This window comes from Cygnus atratus, chromosome 27, assembly GCF_013377495.2.
Source record: "Cygnus atratus isolate AKBS03 ecotype Queensland, Australia chromosome 27, CAtr_DNAZoo_HiC_assembly, whole genome shotgun sequence".
Classification (NCBI taxonomy): domain Eukaryota; kingdom Metazoa; phylum Chordata; class Aves; order Anseriformes; family Anatidae; genus Cygnus; species Cygnus atratus.
The window spans coordinates 2233583-2252782 of NC_066388.1; the positions used below are offsets into that span (position 1 = coordinate 2233583).

Consider the following 19200-nt stretch of genomic DNA (forward strand, 5'->3'; position numbering starts at 1 on the left):
GCGCCCGGTGCACAAAATGAGGAAAACAACGGCTTTTCCCCCAAAATGTGGCCACACCAAGGCAATGCCGACCCAAATGAAGCAATGAGGAGTTGGGGCCCCATGGGTCCAGCCTCAGCTGGTGGCCAGCTCTCACCCAAAGCAGCAGCCAAGTCCCATCAAACAGAAAGCACCTGGATAAGGTGTTGGGGAGCCTGGCCAAGCACATCCCCTCCCCGAATCTGATTTTGGGGACCTCACTGCAGTAGAAGGATGCTGCTGTGGGATGGAGCATCCTCAAGGAGCCCCAGCGCTGCTTCCAGCCCCAAACCAAGCCCCTTTCCCCCGTGCAAAGCTTTAGGAGGCCCGGTGCCACTGGAACCAAGCAGGAACGAGATGGGGGGGTCCTGTCCCCTGCTCTGCCCCCAGCCGGTGACCGTCCTCCCCCGTCCCGGCTGCGTGCTTCCCACTCCTTTGGTACAGAGATGTACAAAATAGGTTGTTGTTCACGACGGCGCTGGTGATTATTAATAATAACTCTGCTGTTCGTGCTCCAGTTTCCCCAGCGCACTGGCAGCATGCCACCTGGGCCCGGTGATTTAGTGCAACTTAATTATTCCCGGCGTTTCATCACCTCTTGTTTTTGATGTCTGTGTCTCCGTCAGCGCCTCACCTTCGTGACTAAGAGAGCCGGGGAAGCTGTTGGAAAAGGGAGAGAAAGGGGGAAAAACCCCGAGCCAGAGGGCGTGGACTTGGCGGCGAGGCGGCTGGGGAGGTTTGGGGAGGCGTCCTGGGGGGACCCTCGGCACGTCCCTTTGACGGGGGGACCCTCGGCACATCCCTTTGATGGGGTGACCCTTGGCACCCTAAACGGGGCACAATGGGGAGCCTGTAGCTCAGTGCTGCAGAGCATGGCTCTGCTGGCCAGGGCATCCCTTCCACCGAGATGTATTTGCACCGGGTGAAGCCGCTGTGCCAAGCGAAACTCCATTGTAAATAGCAACCCTTGGTTCTCCTATAGTATTTTCCATCCATTCATCCCGAAGCATGCTAGAAAAGTGGGTGGGTGTCAGTAACCACATTTTATAGGTGCAGAAGCGCTCGCTCAGCATGCTCAGTCACTGAACTGGTGTCAGGGCTGCCGCCGAAGCACCTCCCAGTGCCGCTGGGTGCCCGGTCCCAGCCCCATCCCCACAGCATCGCCGTGCCCATGTCCTGGTGTCACCGTCCCTAAGTGTAGCGAGGTGCTGCCGTGATGGACCGGGGGGCTGTGCTTAGCCAGGGGCATTTCCTGGTGCTGTTTTGGGGGATTTGATGAAATATGGTGGCTTACAAAGGGATCAACACCAGAGGGCTCGGCAGAGAAGGGGAATTCAGCTGCGTATCCCTTCTGCTTGGGATGGCACCTGTGGGATGCAGGACCAGGACACGGGGATGGGATGGAGCACCGGGGTGCAGGATGGGAGGCGAGGGCAGGATGCAAGGGTATTATGTAGCACAGGGATGCAGAGAGGGGATGTAGGGCCGGGATGAGAACTGGGATGTAGCACTGGGATGCAGGGACAGGATGTAGGGTCGGGGTGAGGATTGGGGTGGAGCACGGGGATGCAGGGACAGGATGCGGGGTTGGAATGTAGCACTAATATGTAGGGCTGGGGTGCAGGATTAAGGTGTAGGGTCAGGATGTAAGGTTGGGGTGCAAGGCTGAGATGCATGGATGGGATGTTGGGTTGGGATGCGGGATTGGGATGCAGGATGGGATGCTGGATGGGATGTAGCATGGGGATGCAGGGTTGGGATGCAGGATGGGGTGCAGCATGGGATGCTGGCTGGGATGTAGGGCTGGGATGCAGGATGGGATGCTGGCTGGGATGTAGCACGAGGATGCAGGGTTGGGATGCAGGATGGGAAGCCGGCTGGGATGTAGGGCTGGGATGCAGCACAGGGATGCAGGACGGGATGCGGAATGGGATGCTCACCCTGGTGGGGCAGAGGGCAAGCCCAGCACGTGCCAGCCCACATGGACCAGCCGAGTTTGGGCAGTGCCCTCCTGTGGAACCAGGGCAGCAAAGGGCCCGGGGCCAGGCTGGGTCAGATCCCCAGGAGGGCACCCAGCGGTGGGGACACCCAGGCTCCCCTCCAGGCCACGCAAAACTCCGCGAGGAGCCAGCAAACCGGGGAGCGGGGGACGACAAAGCCAGGAATTTTCATTAAAAGGGGAGGGGAGAAGAAAAAAAAAAAAAAAAAAAAAAAGGAAAAGTATTTCCAGTATTTCCCTCTGTGTCTTTGGCCTGGTGCAGCCCTTCTGCTCACTGCTCTGTTTATACATGATAGACAACTAATTAACATCCAAGCCTCTTGAAAGGTCTTTTCAGAGGTAATGTACTGACAGAGGATGTCAGTAAGGAGCAGTGATTTGTCTAAGCACTGATCACATTGTTTCAGACTGAATGAGGTGAATATTAAACTGCTTTAAATGCACTCTTCATAAAGCACTAATTACATACTCCCGGGGGAGTACGGGCAAGGAATACTAAACAGCAGAAAAGTCAACAGAGTGCTTTTTATAGTATGTTGCTGGGTTCTGTGTTTTTCTGTCTTTCTTTCTCTTGTGCGCTCTCTCTCGCGCTCACTCTCTCTCTCTCTCTTTTACTGTAAAATCACAGCACGCTGAAGAATACACATTTATAGCACAATGGTTCACATCTAATTATACAGCAATCATTAGTTTTAACCTGGGTGTATTATATTTTCTTTGATATATTGTGCCCCCCGGCATCTCTTCGCATAGAAGACTTCCAATGGCATTTTCTCCCCTCCCTCGAAAAAAATGTGCTTTTTCCATCATTAGCATTTGCTTATAATTTTTTTTTTTCCTAAACAAAAATTTTAAATTGGCAGGAATAAAAGGGGCAAGGAGGGGAGGAGGAGAAATCCGTTTAATCAAAATAGGAATCTGTTCTCTCCCTCCTGGAATCGTGCACTTTATTATTACCAAGGTAACTCCGCTGGGTTTTTAAAGAGAGAAGGAAACACAGAATGGGCCATTAATGAATTCCTGCAGATCCTGCTGCACTCCTGGTCCAGCTGGTCCTGACATCCTGACGGGGTGAACAACCAGGCTCCATGCATTATTTATGTCCTAACAGCACAGCGAGGGGGGTGGGGGTCACAAACCAAGCCCCCCCTGCATAGAAAACCCTGAGACCTCGTACAATAAGAGCAAAAAAGAGCAGCGTGCGGCAGGGCCCGGCGCGGGAGCAGCACAGCCAGAGCACCAGGAGGGGATGGGTGGGGGTTATGGGGACAGGGATGGGGACAGGTCCTCCGTCCTCAGGGCACAGCATGGGATTTACACACAGGTACGGATCATATGTGCAGAATACGGCTCAAACATATAGGGTCTGGCTCAGACGCATAGGATGGAGTAGGATGCTTGAGCATGGAGAATGGCTTAAATGCATAGGGTCCAGCTCAGATGCATAGGGTCCAGCTCAGATTTACAGGGTCCAGCTCAGATGCATAGGGTCCAGCTCAGATTTACAGGGTCCAGCTCAGATGCATAGGGTCCAGCTCAGATTTATAGGGTCCAACTCAGACTTGTAGGGTCCCACTCAGATTTATAGGGTCCAGCTCAGATGCATAGGGTATGGCTCAAGCCCAGAGTATATAGGTTGCAGCTCAAATGCAGAGCCTATAGCTTAAATGCATGAGAAGAATTCAAACACAGGGGGCATGGCTTAAACCTGTAGGTTTTGGCTCAAACACAGAGGGCATGGCTTAAACCTATAGGTTTTGGCCCAAACACAGGGGGTATGGTTTAAACCTGTAGATTTTGGACCAAACACAGCAGGTATGGCTCAAGGGTGCATGGGGTATGGCTCAGGTGAATAGGGTATGGTTCCAACGCACAGGGTGTGTAGGTTTTGGCTCAAATGCACGGAGTATGGCTCAAACACACAGAGGTATAGAGGAGGCCTTAAATGTGTAGAGTACGTAGGTTTGGGCTCAAACACTTTGGGTATGGATGAAGCAAGTAGAGTAGGATTTGAGGGCACGGAGCATGGCTCAGATCCACGACACAAAGCTCAGACCCACGACGCAAGGCTCAGACCCACGACGCAAGGCTCAGACCCACGACACATGTCCCAGACCCACACCGTGCGTTGAGGATCCCAACCCTCCACGTGCTCAGCACCCCGGCCCCACAGGACTCAGCACCCCCTACAGCCCCTGGGCTCAGCACCCTGCGCAGGGCAGGCGCACCGGGGAGAGCTGGGACCCCGCGCTGCCTTCCTTCGAGGTGCAAACTTCCTTGGAAAGGAAGAGTCAGGCAGCCTTTAGATTTTTTTTTTCCTTTAAAGAACATGAAAGAATCTGATAATTACTTCTATCTACCACCCAACTGTACTAATTACCAACCTATTTCTTCACAGTATGACAGACACAGGCTCTCCAAAACACATAGAGATAAATTAGCACTAATTGGTTTTCCTCTGGCTGTTTGAATTAGTATTTAAAGCTCCAATTACAAAGCAGAATAATTACTATTAATGTCCTGTCGCAGTACAAAAGGCAGATATCTCGCGAACAAGTCCAGGTGTATTATTACACTGATTACGGAATATTTAACCTGGCTCGTTAAGACAAAGACATGGGGAAACTTTAAAAAAAATAATAATAAAAAAAACCCAACAACCAAGAAAGTGAAAGAAAACCCCAGGTAGCTGCAGGGCCCTGCAGGGGATGGAGAGGGGCTTTGAACCCTGCGATGACAGGGGGACAGTCACGCAGGGTTGGAAAGGGAGCAAAAAAAGGGAAAGGCAGAGGGAGGAAGGGAGGATTGAGACGAGGTGGGTTTGTGCCAGGAAATAAAAGGGGATTAGGGGGTTTGAGGGGCTGGAGCTGGGTGAGACGGTGCTGGGATTGGTGCTCCCTGCTCCTGCCTTCGTGGCATTTCACTGGCGCTGAGCCGGGGCCGTGCAAACCGCTGCTGGTGGCAGCAAAGCCACGAGAGGCAGAGCATGGCCCCTGCATGCTCCTCGCTGCATGGTCCTGGCCTGCTGCCTTCCTCCTCCTCCTCCTCCTCCTCCTCCTCTTGCACATCTGCAGGGAGCAGGGATGCTCTGGGGCCAGCTCTGTGCCCCAAAAAACTCTTGCAGGGTGAGGGGGCTGCAGGGGAGCAGACGACCCCTGCCACCCCCCCCCTCCCTGACACCATCCTGGCCATCCCCGTGATGCTCCCGGCTTGTGAGGGTGCCCAGGTGGGTGCTCCCCTCCCGTGTCCCAAAACAGGACCCCTCATCCCTTTCCTGCAGGTATTCCTGCCTTGCCGTCACGTTTCAAGCCCATCCAAGCTGCCCCAAATCCCAACCAGCGTTTGGCACCTCGTGGTGCCACCGGGAGCGCACGGCCACGTCCCCTGCGTCCATCCTGGCACCAGGAGAGGGTCCGGCAGGGGTAGTGCTGGGACATTTGAGGGTCTCACCCCCACCCAGGGATGGGTGCCACAGCACCCAGGATGTCGTGGGGAGGGTGGGAGAGTGGTTTCCAGGCCGGGGGGGCTCTGGGGTTTGCTCCCACCCCCAAACTCCTCTCTGCGCAGGCAGCAGGGCGTTGGGCAACACGTGGTGCCCGTTTCATCACCGGGGCGTACCGGCAGTGCCCTCTGCTGCTCCTGTCCCCTGCCACCGGCCTGGGGACACCCCACAGGACACCGCAGGGTCCTCGGGGATCATCCTGAAGCTCCATCACCTTTACAGGTGGCTCTGATCCGAGCCACCATGCGGCTCCCATGGGATTTGGCGAAGGTTGTTGTCCCCACCGCCACCCTGGCCGTGCCACCGGCATCTCCGAGGGGTCACCGAGGGGGTGACAAGGGTGACAACATCAAGTTTTGAGCTCAGAAAGCCCCGAGCATCACAAGCAAACATCCCCTGGAGCCGTGCAAACCCCCCAGGGAACCTCCCCTTGGCACGTGCTGGGCACAGGCAGGCTTCTCGGTGGCACCCATGGGTGCCCACGGAGTGGGGGCAGCAGCACCCGTGGGTGTGGGGAAGGTGCGGGGGGGGGGGGGGGGGGCGTGGGTGCGGAGCGAGGGGCCGGGGAGGGGGGGGGAAGGACGGGGAGGGATTTCTTTTTAAGAGCTAAGGTGGGTGGCGTGCGGGGATGCCAGCTGGCGATGGGCTCTATTTCTACTGACAAGGCTTTACCCTGTAGGTGTGAGGAATTCCAATTAAATATTCAGCCTATTTGTCTGTGTGTGGGAGAGGGTTTGCTGTGCAGGAGGAAAGCCTCGCGTTCAGCTCCGTAGCTAACCATTAAGGGAGAAATTAGCTCAGTTCATCAAGGGAAGCCAGCGGAGGGTTTTCCTCGCTCTCCTACCTTGTTCCGGCTCTCGCTCAGGCGCAGCAGGGAGAGCGAACGGCCACGGGGAGCCCTTTGGGTTGCGTTTTTCCAGCCAAACAAGCAGGAGAAGAGGCCAAAACGGGGGGGAAAAAAAACATTTCTGGGACCGCAATCCTGGCCCCATGGCTCCCAAGCAGCAATCGATGCACGGGAAGAGGGGTCGGGGGGCAGCAGGCTGACAGATTTAATTGCGCTCGCATTTACCGGCCACCTCCTTCCCCAGCCGCTCGCCGTGCGCTAATTAATCGGCTGCCACCGAAAGCAGATGATCTTTTGAAGCCGGCTGGCAAAAAGTTCAAGCTTTATTGATTAAGGGCCCTTTTGGCATTCAGGGACAGGATCAATGGGGCTTAAAGGATCTCCCGTGCCGGGGCAGCGCCGGCCTACGGGGGGTGATTTGGGGACGGGCTGGGTGCCCCCACCACCTCCTTTCCCTTGGCACAGCAGCGAAGCGCCCTGGGCTAAACCCCTCCGGTGCACGCACTTTTCTGGTCAAAGCACCCCTCTGGGGTGGTTTTGGGGATGTTTCCAACCAAAAATACAAAGCCAGCACGGGAGGAGCCACCGGTTTCGTCACTGGTTTTGGAGCTCGGTGCGTTTCTGCCGTTGTGAAATAACTTTCCATATTTTTTTTGTTCCAAATTTTAAATAGAACCCGAAGCAACCATAATTTAAAAAAAAACCTGACTTTTTCACGAAACCACAAATGATATCCTGTTTCCCTCATGCGCAGTGCCTGTATTTTGTGGAAGTAAAGTTGTTCGTAATGGGAATAAAATCGTAATGGGAATAAAAAACTGTCCCCAGCAAAAGCAGCCTCTGGCTGCCCCGGGTGACGGGCACCGCTCGGAGCAGATGTCCCAGCCGGGGTCGGAGGCTGGGCACTGGCAAGAAACCGCCTTTAATCAGCTCCAAATCCTCACTGTAAATTCCAGGTGAAAAATTTAATCCTTTCTGCCAACTCCTGCCATGCCACCTCCAGGGACGGCCGGGGACTTTGCTGATGTGTCAGCCCCAAAACAAATCCGTGAGCAGAGCCTCAGCCCCCGGTCCCGGGGGATGCTCCCTGCCCACCACCCCCTCTCTGCTGGGGCGCACAAGGTGACCTCTTCTGCTTTTTGGGATGCTTTTAGGTACCAAACTTCCCCTGGCTTTGCTGATGCCCTGCAAGCTCTGCGGGGCAGAAACCACCTCTTTGGGGCTCAAGCGTCTCGAGCATCCCCACCTTTGGGTTCAGACCCAAAGATGCCAACACAGCCCCGCTCCCCTGGCAGCACCTGCAGGTTCGGGATTGATTTTATATATACATATTGTGTTTTTTTTGTGTTTTTTTTTTTTTTTTCCTCCCTTTCTCTCCTTTAAAATCAGAAGCCAGAAACTCCATAGCAACCCGCGGCTCCCAGGGTCTGACTCCAGCGCTGTGATCGCGCTGTCACTTCGTTTAAGGCTATACCCCTGTAGGTGTGAGGAACTCCAATTAAGCATTCAGCTGGCTTGCCTGTGTGGGGGGACAGGCTTTGCTGTGGAGGAGGGAAGCCTCGGCGCTCGCGCGGTGACTAATCGCTCAGACACCGCTCGTCTGTGGCACCAGGGGAGGGCAGGGAGAGGGTTTTCCTCCACCGTGCAGCTGCCTCTGCATTCCCTTTTCGGGAGATGTGCGGCTCCCCGCCGGGCTGCGGGGCTTCCAGGCGGAAGCTGGAACGAGCCCAAGCATCTCCCCGGCGCGGCTGGGGCTGCAGCGAGCTCTTCCCGCGGCCGGTTGGTTTTTAAGGGAGAAAGAGGATTTGGGAGGTTTTGGGATGGTTTTTGGCACCGGGGTGCCTTGGGTGGTGCTGGGGTCCCCTTGCCACGGAGCAGTGTTTGGTGTCTCCATCGTGGACTTGCTTTTACACCCTTTAGGTGAGCATCCTTAAATTTGGGTGAGCATCCTTAAATTTGGGTGAGCATCCCTTAAACTTGGCCGAGCATCCCTAAACTTGGCCGGGCATCCCTAAATTTGGCCGAGCATCCCTAAACTTGGCCAGGCATCCCTAAATTTGGCCAAGTGTCCCTAAACTTGGACGGGCATCCCTAAACTTGGCTGGGCATCCCTAAATTTGGCCAGGCATCCCTAAACTTGGCCAGGCATCCCTAAACTTGGCCAGGCATCCCTGAATCTGGACTAGTGTCACTGAATGTGGGTGCCAAGCCCCTCTCCCAAAATCTGCTCCCCTGCAGCATGCCAGAGCTCCCATGGGAAGCATCTTGTGCTCGGCCTGCAGCATGGCCCCAGACATGTTGGAGACCTGGATCTGGCCCCGCTGGGAGCCCGGTAGCGCTTTTTCTCCACTGGATGCCCACGGAGCTCCCCAAAAACAAGCCTGCACCCCAACGAGGACATTTCCCCCGTGCTGCCACCACCGCCTGTACCTTCTCCCAGGGGTGCCACAGCTGAGAGCAGCACGGAAGGGTGCCCGATGTGCCACCCAGGGGACGATGTCCCCCTCTCTTTTACAAGCCCCCAGGCACGGATCCGGCCTTCCCGAGCCCCCCAAGCGTTGGGGCAGCGGGCGGGAGGCGCAGAGCAGCGGCTTCGCCCCCGCTCCCCGGGGAGGTGGGGAGGGGGCCCGGCCGTGGGCAGCGGCAGGATGCGCTGTCCCTCCCCTGCACTTCCCAGCGAGCTCTTTACATAACTTCTGCTGCTTAGTCACAGCTTCGGCTCTTTTTTTTTTTTCTTTTTTTTTTTTTTTTTTTTTCTCTTTTGGAGCGATTTTCTCAGCCGCATCAGAGCGCGAGTCATTTCGGCAAGGGAAGTCCCTTCCTTTCTTCCGTTCCCTTGGTAACTGCGCAAATTTGCCTTTCAAATGATTCATGACCGGGGTGCTGTAGGAGTTCCCTCCTCCAACACAACGCGCTCCCACACAGCCACACATGCCCGATTAATCACTGATCACAGCCCCTTCCGCCAGGTACGCCCGGCGAGAGGCAGGATGCGGCCCTCCCCTCCGCCCCGGCTGCTCGGGGGACGCAGACGAGAGCGTGCATCTCCAGGGACATCCCGTGGGGTGTATGGGAAGGGCCTCCACATACATCTCATGGGATGGACGGGAAGGGCCTTCATATACGTCTAATGGGATATATGGGAAGTGCTTCCATGTGCATCTCGTGGGATGCAGGGGAAGTGCCTCCATATACGTCTAATGGGATATATGGGAAGTTTCTTCATGTGCATCTCATGTGCTATATAGGAAGTGCCTCCAAGTGCATCTCACAGGATATATAGGAAGCCTCCATATACATCTAATGAGCTATATAGGAAGTGCCTCCATATACATCTCATGTGATCTAGGGGAAGTGCGTCCATGTGCATCTCATGGGATGTATGGGAAGTGTCTCCATATACATCTCATGGGATATATAGGACATGTCTCCACATACACCTAATGAGCTATATGGGAAGTTTCTCCACGTGCATCTCATAGGATATAGAGGAAGTGCTACCTTATACATCTAATGAGCTGCATAGGGAATTTCTCCATGTGCATCTCGTGGGCTATACAGGAAGCTTCCATATGCATCTAATAAGCTATATAGGAAGTGCCTCCATATGCATCTCATGGGATATAATAAGAAATGCCTCCATATACATCTAATGAGCTATATAGGAAGTTTCTCCATGTGCATCTCATGGGATATATGGGAAGTGCCTCCATGTGCACCTCAGGGGCTATATAGGAAGTGCCACTTCACAGGCTGCATGCAAAGTGCCTCAATGTATATCTCAGGGGCTATATAGAAAGTGCTTCCATATGCGTCTCAGGCTATATAAGAAGTGCCTCCACATACATCAAAAAAGCTATATAGAAAGTGCCTCCATATGCACCTTACGGGCTATATGGGAAGTTCCTCCATGTGCACCTCATGGGATATAATAGGAAGTGCCTCCATGTGCATCTCAGGGGCTATACAGGAAGCCTCCATCCACCCTTCACAGCCTATACCCAGTGTCTCCATACCCCATTCACAGCCTATATACGGTATCCCCACACCCCGATCACAGCCCACACGCGGTGCCTCCGTTCACCTTCCCACCCTGTGCTCGCCGTGCCCCGGGCGGGCGGCAGGATGTGCGGTGCCCCGCGGGAATTCCCACGCGGGTGAAGCTGGAGCTTGGCCCCGGCTGGCTCCGAGTGCCTTGAACTTTTCCTTTGCGACAGCCTTGGCACAGCTTTATTTCTGACCTGATTTTTTTTTCCCCTCCCACTGCCTTAGACAAAACAAGCAGCAACGGAAAAGAGGCAGAAAAGTCCTTTTTTGGTCCTTTTTGGGAAGCAAGTTGCAACACGGCAGAGCATGGATCCCTGGCAGTGCTGGGCCAGCGCAGGTATCTGCACTTTGAGCTCAACTGAGGCTGCTCTGGGAGGAAAATCATCGCGGTGCAAAGCACAAATGTCCCAAAGGGACACGATTTTGTCCCTCAGCTGCGAAAGGGTCTGGGAAGGAGCTGTGAGCTGGTACGCGCCTGGATGCAGGGAGCATCTTGGTTGGGAAATTAAATCAATCCACAAACCATCTCTGTGCCTTTTTGGTATGTTTTATCTGATTTATTCTCTCCTTGTTAAGAGGAGCTAATTAACAAACCATCGTTTAAATAAATAGCAGCATGAGTGTTTGTAACCTCGGCTTTATTGAATTGTGACAAATTATTAGCCTTTGCATGTTAAATGAAATAGAAGCATCCAGGAAATCCTTAAATCCCGCCTGCAAGGAGATGATACATGCTGTGAAAACGGAGGCCAATGAGCAGCTCCTGGGCAGGGCACCTCCATCAGGAGCACCTGGCACATATATATCCCCCAAATAACACCCAAACTCTTCTTTGGGACAATTTTGCAGCAGCAAAAAAGCCACGGAGACCAAAGCACATCAGGCTCAGCGCCCTGGCGGGTGTGCATGAAGTTTTCTCTATTCGCCATCCCATTTTTGCTTCGCCCATGGAAGACAGGAGCCTTCCCAAATGCCAAAATCAGAATCCCTGCAAGCACCTGGCTGCCTGCAGCGGCGGTGACAAGAACCTCTCTGTCGCCGTCACAGTCACCTCTCCCCTCGTGGATCCTTGGCAATATAACGAGAATAATCACATAACGCACGTCTGCACAGAGCCCATCACCCTGGTGCTTTGCCACGAGTTGCAAAGTGAAAGCACAGCGCCGACAGGGGCTTGGGGACAGGGTGAGGGCAGGGACAGGCTGAGAGCCAGAAGTTCTGGGGTACCCCTGCTTTCCCCTTCCCCCCCAGCCCCAAAATGGTTACAGCAAATTAAGATGTTTCCCTAAAAACGTCCCATCCTGGCGCAGCAGAGGGGTGATGGCGTTGGAGCTCCCCGAGGTGCCGTAGAGCCATCGTGTCCCCCTTTGTGCTTCCCCTCCTGCTGCTTCCCAGCTTGGTGGCAGCTTTTTAGGGGGGCTGGGTGTGCAATTACCTGGGGGCATTAATTACAAGGCAGGAGAGAATTAGCCCCAGCAGCAGCTCTGGGAGAGTCCAGCAGCCGCTCGCTTGGCGGAGAAACCTGGAGGTTGCAAGGAGGTGGGTTTAATACTTTTGCATGCCAAAGATGCACACTTGTGCAAACACATTTATGCAAAGATAAATGCTTGTGCAGAGACGTGCTTGTGCAAAGACACACTTGTGGAAACATGTTTCTGCAAAGATGTGTTTGGGCAAATGCGTGCTCTTGTGCAAATATTCACACTAGTGCAAACAGGTGCTTGTGCAAAGAATCGTGCTTGTGCAAGCACATTTATGCAAAGGCACACTTGTGCAAACACACACATCTGTGCAAACACAGACGTATCGGTGCCAACACAAGCACTTGTGCAAACACGCATTCCTCTGCAGGCAGCCCTGCAGGGCTCTGGCCCGCGCCCTGCGCCGTGATTTTCCCCGAAGCGACGGGAAGGCAGCACTTTGCCCTAATGGTACCCAAGAAATTACAAAGATTAGCAGCTCCATTCTTCGGCGTTTCAGGCCAATCACGTTTTGGGGGTGTTTTTCCATCAGCGCTAAGTTACTGCTGTCATATTGTTCCGGCATCGCGGGCCCTAGGGCGGCATTGTGCCTTACAGTCACTCACTGATCCTAATGCCGTTGCCTACAGCCTGTGTTTAAAGGTAATGCAAACAGTTTGATCCGTAAAATACGTTTGATCTATAATTTCTATACATAGTTCCCGAACTTTTATTTTACAACAATTAGCCAAAAAGCCCTTTTCGTGTGATATTTGCAGAGAGCCTGACAGTAGCGGCAATTAAACCCCATCTGTTTGCAGAGCATGAATAATAGCAGTTGACACTCAACTTCGGGTACCGCACACGGGAAGCCTGGTAAACACCCGACCTCGTCACCGAGACACGGGGCCGCGTCGGGACGGATCCTGCCCTCTGCGTTTGCACGGGGGGGCTCAAGGGATCGCCGCCCTCTGCCTGCAATGCTTTCGCTGGGGTTTGCCCTTGGTGCATGCCCGCAGAGCCCCCAGAAGCCTGAAGTGCAAAGAAAATGACACCCTAACAGCCAGCTCCTTTGCTTGTTTTCTTTTCCCTTCTTTTTTTTTTTTCTCTCTTTTTTTTCCTATTTTTTTTTCTCTTTTTTTTTTTCTCTCTTTTTTTTTTTTTTTTTATTAATAAAGCTTTCATTAAAAGGCAGCGACAGAAACTCACACCGGGGGAACTGAATATTCCAAGGAGCCAAGTCATCAATTAAAACAACATTTCTCTCTGTTCTTTCCCTTTCAAACGCTCGGTTTAATCACCAAAAAGTAGACTATAAAGAGCCCCAGCAAGACGGAACAATGCCGAGTCACTAACTATTACATCTGCGGCGCTGCTACAAAGCGGCAGCGGTTCCCACCGGCGCAGCGGGGACCGGCGAGCAAACGGCGCCTGCCAAGCCTCCGGGATGGGCACCGGGATGCTCACGGCCGGCGGAGGAGCCAGGATCAGGCCCTCCACGTGTCGAGGTGGGGATTTAATTCTCCCCGTTCCCGCAGCTCCCAGGCACGCCGGTGCTCTGGCTTCCCCCGAAATGAGCATCCCTCCCGCTGGCAGCTCCCTGGGGCAGGTTTCCCACACCCACCACTGCCTGCAGGCAGGACTCGCATACCCAAAAGCTGATTTTTTTAATTTTTTTTTTCCCCGCTACAACCCAAGCAGAAAGCTTCACCTTTCCCTACTAAATTTGCCTCCTCTCTCTCTGCCGCTCAGTGCGCCCTAACGGCTCCAGAAGTGTCCCCTGGTGGGCCCATCCGGGGAATGCTCTCTGTGGCACGGCAGACCCCAAATATTTTGGATAAATAAGCTCATCCCCATGTGCCAGGCACCGCATGAACACAGCTTGATGAGAAAAGTTTGCATCCGAGCTCTTGCATCGCTGTCCCTTTGGGTTGGGGACAGGGCTGGGGACAGGGCTGGGGACCTTGCTGGGACGCGGGCGCCCAGCCTGCCCGTCCCCCCGCTCCTTCCCAGCCTCTCGTCATGCACAAATCCCTCAACTTTTAAGGTTAATAAAGCCCTTGTTTGCTTAAGATAGCACCTGTTTCTATGGTGACACTTGCAACCCAGAACCTGTTTATCAGCCAGCAAGGAGGAACGGTGACAAACGCAGGCGCAGGAGCAGGCACCGAGCCCCGCACAGGGCTGGTGACAATGATGGGACATCCAGGACCAAGGACGCAGCGGTGACCCTGCTCCTGACCCCCTGACCCGCACCCAAGCACCATTTTTCCCTCTCTGCAAACCCAATCCAAGCACTTGCAACTCTAGGGCCGGATCCTGCCCACCGCAGGGCCACGTGGCGGGGGGGAAAGTGATGCAAGACGTTGGGCTGCGAGCGGTTTGCTCTCAAACCTTTGGCACACGCCTCTTCCCTCCGAGCCTACAGCCCTCTCCGAACCGCTCCGTGCCTCAGTTTCCCCAAAACCTCCCCAGGAGGACGCGGGCACGAGGGGTGGCGGAGGCTCCCCGCGGGTCCCGCTCGGCTCCAGCCTGGCGCAGGATCCCTCCTGGCTGGCAGAGCTGGTTTCCATAACGACTTTCTGCTACAAACATATTTTGATAAAAATAAAGTTAAAGCGGCGAGGCTGTGCCAGAGTACAAATTTGCTGCTCGCTCTCCCCCTCCGCGCTCCCCACAGAAGGGGAATAAGGCCCCGGGAAGCTTTCCTTTCCCAAGGGCAGGGATTTCTTCCTTTCCCAAGGGCAGGGTTTTCTTCCTTTCCCAAGGGCAGGGATTTCTCCCTTCCCTTGCTTTTGCCACCGAAGACAAAATGGAAAGCCTTGTTTACTGGCTTTCTCTGTGCGCCGGTTCCCACTCTGCCTAGCTACCTGATGCTCTACAGTATATACAGGATAATGTGATAAATTCATTTCCAATTCACTGCATTATCCTTTGAATATTTTAATGACTCATTGAATGGAGTAAAAAAAAAAAAAAAAAAGCTATTTCAAATGAACAATTATGCTGCATTAGAGTAAAGGCTGATTATATTTAAACACTGCTTGCATGGATAACGGGACATATCGACCTCCGCCTATAAGAGCTAATTTGGCTCTTATCTCTAAATAATTTTACACTGCAAATTACCATGAAAACCTAAAGGGCTTTAAAAACATTCATCAAAAGATATTATTCCACTTTGTAGCAACATTTTTATTTAAATTATTTTGAATGGGAGTGAAAGCATCTCTCGCGGCTGACAATCGGCGGAGCAGCGCCGCGGTCGCTGATAAGGAGCGGCGAGCGGTACCCGACGGGGATGGGATGCTCCGGCCCTAAATCCACCTTAGGGACATAAATCCCAAGCCGGTCCCCACCCTTGGTGGCACGGCCGGGTAGGGCAGTGTGCACGGCACGGGACGTTCCTGCTTGCCTTTGCTCATGATATTAAATTGGGATTTTCCTCAGGGTCAATTTTGGCTCGGCGCCCCACGCCCTGCCCGCGAGGGAGGCACTTTGAAGCCGCTCTTGCCAAAGGCACTGCAGTTTGCCATGAGGCACCACGTGGCCGAACACCAAAGGAGCTGGCGGCTTTGTGGGGACGCTCGGGGGTGGCTTTATGGGGACACGGTGTGGGTGGCGAGGTCCCTGGTGGCACCACGTGGCGCAAGGGGGGCAGCCACGCAGGGGATGTGGAGGGATGCTTCGGTACCTGGGGCACGAGGAGGAAGATGATCGAACACTGGGGCTTGGGTCCAGCAAAGATGTGACACCTGGTCACGGGAGAGCTGTTCCCATTCCCCAAAAGCTCCTTTCTTCCCCAAACTCCAGCCTCCTGCAGGAAGAGCTCCCTCCTTATGGCCTGGCGAGGAGCTTTCTGACCTCGCTACTGAATTACCCAAACACTGGGGAAAAAAGCACCTTCCTTCCATTCGTGTTGGTCTTAATCCCGCATCTTTGCTTAAATGGTCTTATGCTCCAAAAAAAAAAGAAAAGAAAACCACAATAATTAGCGATAGCAAACGCCTCGGAAGGATCTGTGTACAGAAGGGAAAACAAGAGCTTGGGCTTTTTTTGCGTTTAGTAAATATTAAAATTAATGAGAGACTTTCAGGACCCTGTTGTTAGAAATGCAGAAGGGCTTCTGTGAAGGATTAAAAAAAAAAAAAGCCCTATACACAAATCTCTGCAATTATTCTGAATGCTTTATATTTTTCAGCCAATTATGAAATTCATGGAAAGTATTAATATCTAATTTTAATTTGCTCAATATTCCCATTAACAATAAAAAGTCTAATTAAGGTATCTGTACAAAAAGCCCTTAGCAGTAATTTCAGAGAATAATAGCAGAGAATGACTAGATATTTCTTGTTAAATGCATGCTGCAAATTAATTGATATCTTAATTAGACTTTAGTACTAAGATTATTAGTTAGATTGATTCAGAGTTGAAACACCTCATCTTTTAAAAGACAAAAGCAAGCAGGAGAGGAACGAACTGATTTTCCAAAACCTCTCTGGAAGCACAGCGGCGGCACTCGGGGAGCTCACGGTCACGACCTGCCCGTCCCCGACCCATCGCGCTCTCCTCCCAACATGTGTTTGTGAAACCCAAGGGATAAATCCGTGACATTTTCACCAAAATGGTTGTTTTATCCCCCTAAAAAAATGATAGCAAGCTCTCTGAAGCAGCTTGCTGTCTATGCAGATAGAACCGTCAGTGGGGAGTTTGCGAGGCGATTTTTTTTTCCCCGCATTTCCTTAGAAAAGGGTAAAAAAAAAAAAAAAGAAATAAGCAGCAGCAATATTTTTGGCCCAGCTTCACTCTATATAGTCTCAGGAAGCGCTCCCCTACCTACACGCCGAGCACGATTTACATTTCCCTTGCAAACGCTCCTCCTTTGGGATTTCACCCGGAGGCGCGCGCCCCGCCGGGAACCGCGCCCGCTGGGGCAGCGCCACCGAATGCCACCTCCCGCTTGGGGACGCGCCCGAGGAGCGGCCGGGGACACTCACGCGGACGTCGGCGAGCAGCCAGTGCCTCCAGAAGCGGTTCCTGGGGTCGGCTCTGCTGGGCGCGTCGGGGTCCACCAGCACCAGCACGTACTTCTTGCTCTGCAAGAGGGGAGAGCGTTTGGGTACGGCGCGTGGGACCACGGGGCAGCCGTGGCACATAAAGCATGGAACAACCCCAAAATCATATAGGTTTTTACTCTTTCCCATGCACGCACACTTGTATTCATGCAAAATCTTGAATAATACAAGAAATAAGCACTGTGCACCATAGGGGAATGCAAGGCATGCAGACCTTCTCCGGACATTTTCCTCCCCGTGGCCTAAATCTCTCCAAGGTGCTTGTAGAGGAAGAACAGTTTTACGGTGTCTCACCAAAAGGGCACCAAGGAAGATCCCCCCCAGTGCTCCAGGAGTGGATGCCAGGCTATTTCCTGAAACCATTGCCCAGCTCCGCTCATGGGTGCCCCGGTCTCTCTGAGGGTGTCCAGCACCCAAGGGTGCCACCAGCACGAGGACACAGGGAGAGGATTTGGGTCCCTGCAGGATGGAGCTGGGTTTGAAGTGACCTCTGGAGGCTGTGGGTGGAAAACCTGCTGATCCCCGGGGATTTGGCAGGACCTCAGGCACCAGATTATCCTGCAAGCACCCAGATTAAGGGATCTCTATCCTAATGAGACCTCCAGGTGCATCTGTCAGCTCGCCAGCGGTGCCACGCTCGGCTCCAGAGTGCCCAGGGGCTGAGATTTCAGGAGCCGCTGGGGGATTGAGCCATGCTGTTCCCATCCAAATTAACCGGAGCTCTGTGGCTAAATCCCCGTGTCGCTTGTGAAACCGGGCAGGGATTTTCACAGCGGGATTGCTGGGCCAGAAACAACTGCTGTTGCCCCATTTCACAAGCCCTGGTCTTGGTGCCATGGGTCTCACCATGCCCGGGGAGCCCCCAAAGCCCCTTTGCAGCCCCCGGAGCCGTGCATGGCTCAGCCCCCGCTGCAAACACCAAGCAACACCTCTGCGCCAAGAACTGTTTTACCAGAAATCCGTGGATTTCAACCCATTTAGCAAAGAGCTTGCAACAGTTGCAGAGAAAATCCCAGGCTGATGCAAGCGCCCTGCCCGAGAGCGAGGTGCCGACGGCGCCGTGCCTTACTCCCAGCCCGGCTCAAACCATCTCATTCCCAGTGGGTTTGCATCGAGCATGCAGATGTGCACCCAAAAAAGGGGCCACCCTACGGGGGACGGAGCTGGGGACATAGTGGCAGGGCCGCCACCTCCCTGCATGTGCTCTTGCAGCTGCACCGCCCAGAGCATCGCGGAGAAGCGGAAATATTTCATCGCCGGTGCCGAAAATGGGAAGGAGGAGGGAACGGGGAGGGAGGGGGGGGGGGGGGGGGAAGAAGCCCGACAACCCAAAAACCCCGCGCCGCAAGTGTGAAGGAATTTGAGCTCTAACTTTAGGGAGGGTACAGCGCTGAGCACGGCGCTTATGAATCTCTCGTTTCTCCTTCGGAGCCCAGCTGGTGGGAACAGAACGTGTAGTCATGGGACTGTCATCGTGTGCTGTCCAGGTTAACATGTAGCATTTCTATTACTATTAACAGACTTTCTGCTCCTCACTCCATCTGTTCTTCGAAATAATTGCAGTTGTACAGACCATGCCTTCGCTACAGGCAGGCTCTGGGGAGAGGATAGTGCTTTTATGCAAAAAAAAAAAAAAAAAAAAAAAAAAAGGAAAAAAAAAGTGTTAAAAAATAACAGCAAACACGAGAATAGAGTGCAAGCGAAGTTAACAGCAGGCTTGCAATTTGGTACAGATTGTGGCCTAGAAAGGTGGCAGCGCACGCGGCGTGGGGCAGACCCCCGTGGGGACGGGCACCGGGTCGGTCCCGAGCCCGGCTCCCTCCGGGTGCGCCGAGACCCTGAGGATTTGGGGGATTTTCTCACCGGATCACCTGCAGAGCACCTGCAGGATGAAGGCAGCGAAGCCCCCCGTGGACCCACTGTGCGTGGTGCTGTGCCACCCAAAACGCGGAGGGGTTTCTGCGGGGCCGCTGCTTGCTCTGCTTCTTGCCTCTGCTCGCAGGGTGCCGGCGGGTTGAGCTTTAATTCCTCAATCCCTCCCCGACACGGGCTAACAGCATTAGCTGCTGCCAGGGCTCCGGGCAGGAGCTGGCCCAAGGTGACACCGGAGCTGCCCGGCGTCCCCGCTCCAGGGACTTTTGGGGAGGAGGGAAGTGGGTCCCCGTCCGAAAATCCCTCACTCATCCAGCAGCAGGAAAATGCATTTTTCTTATTTTTCAAAGGAAAGAAAAAGCCTTTTGGGGTCCCCACAC

The 19200-nt window shown here is 53.7% G+C and overlaps 1 protein-coding gene across 3 annotated transcripts in view; it reads right to left on the minus strand.

The window, feature by feature from the left end:
* Positions 1-19200, minus strand: part of PEBP4 (phosphatidylethanolamine binding protein 4) — a 59732-nt gene that overhangs the window by 15967 nt on the left and 24565 nt on the right. For all 3 annotated transcript variants that reach the window (XM_050715733.1, XM_050715732.1, XM_035562637.2), the window contains exon 4: positions 16871-16969. In XM_050715733.1, the coding sequence (XP_050571690.1) occupies positions 16871-16969 (99 nt within the window). The remainder of the gene's footprint in view (positions 1-16870; positions 16970-19200) is intronic.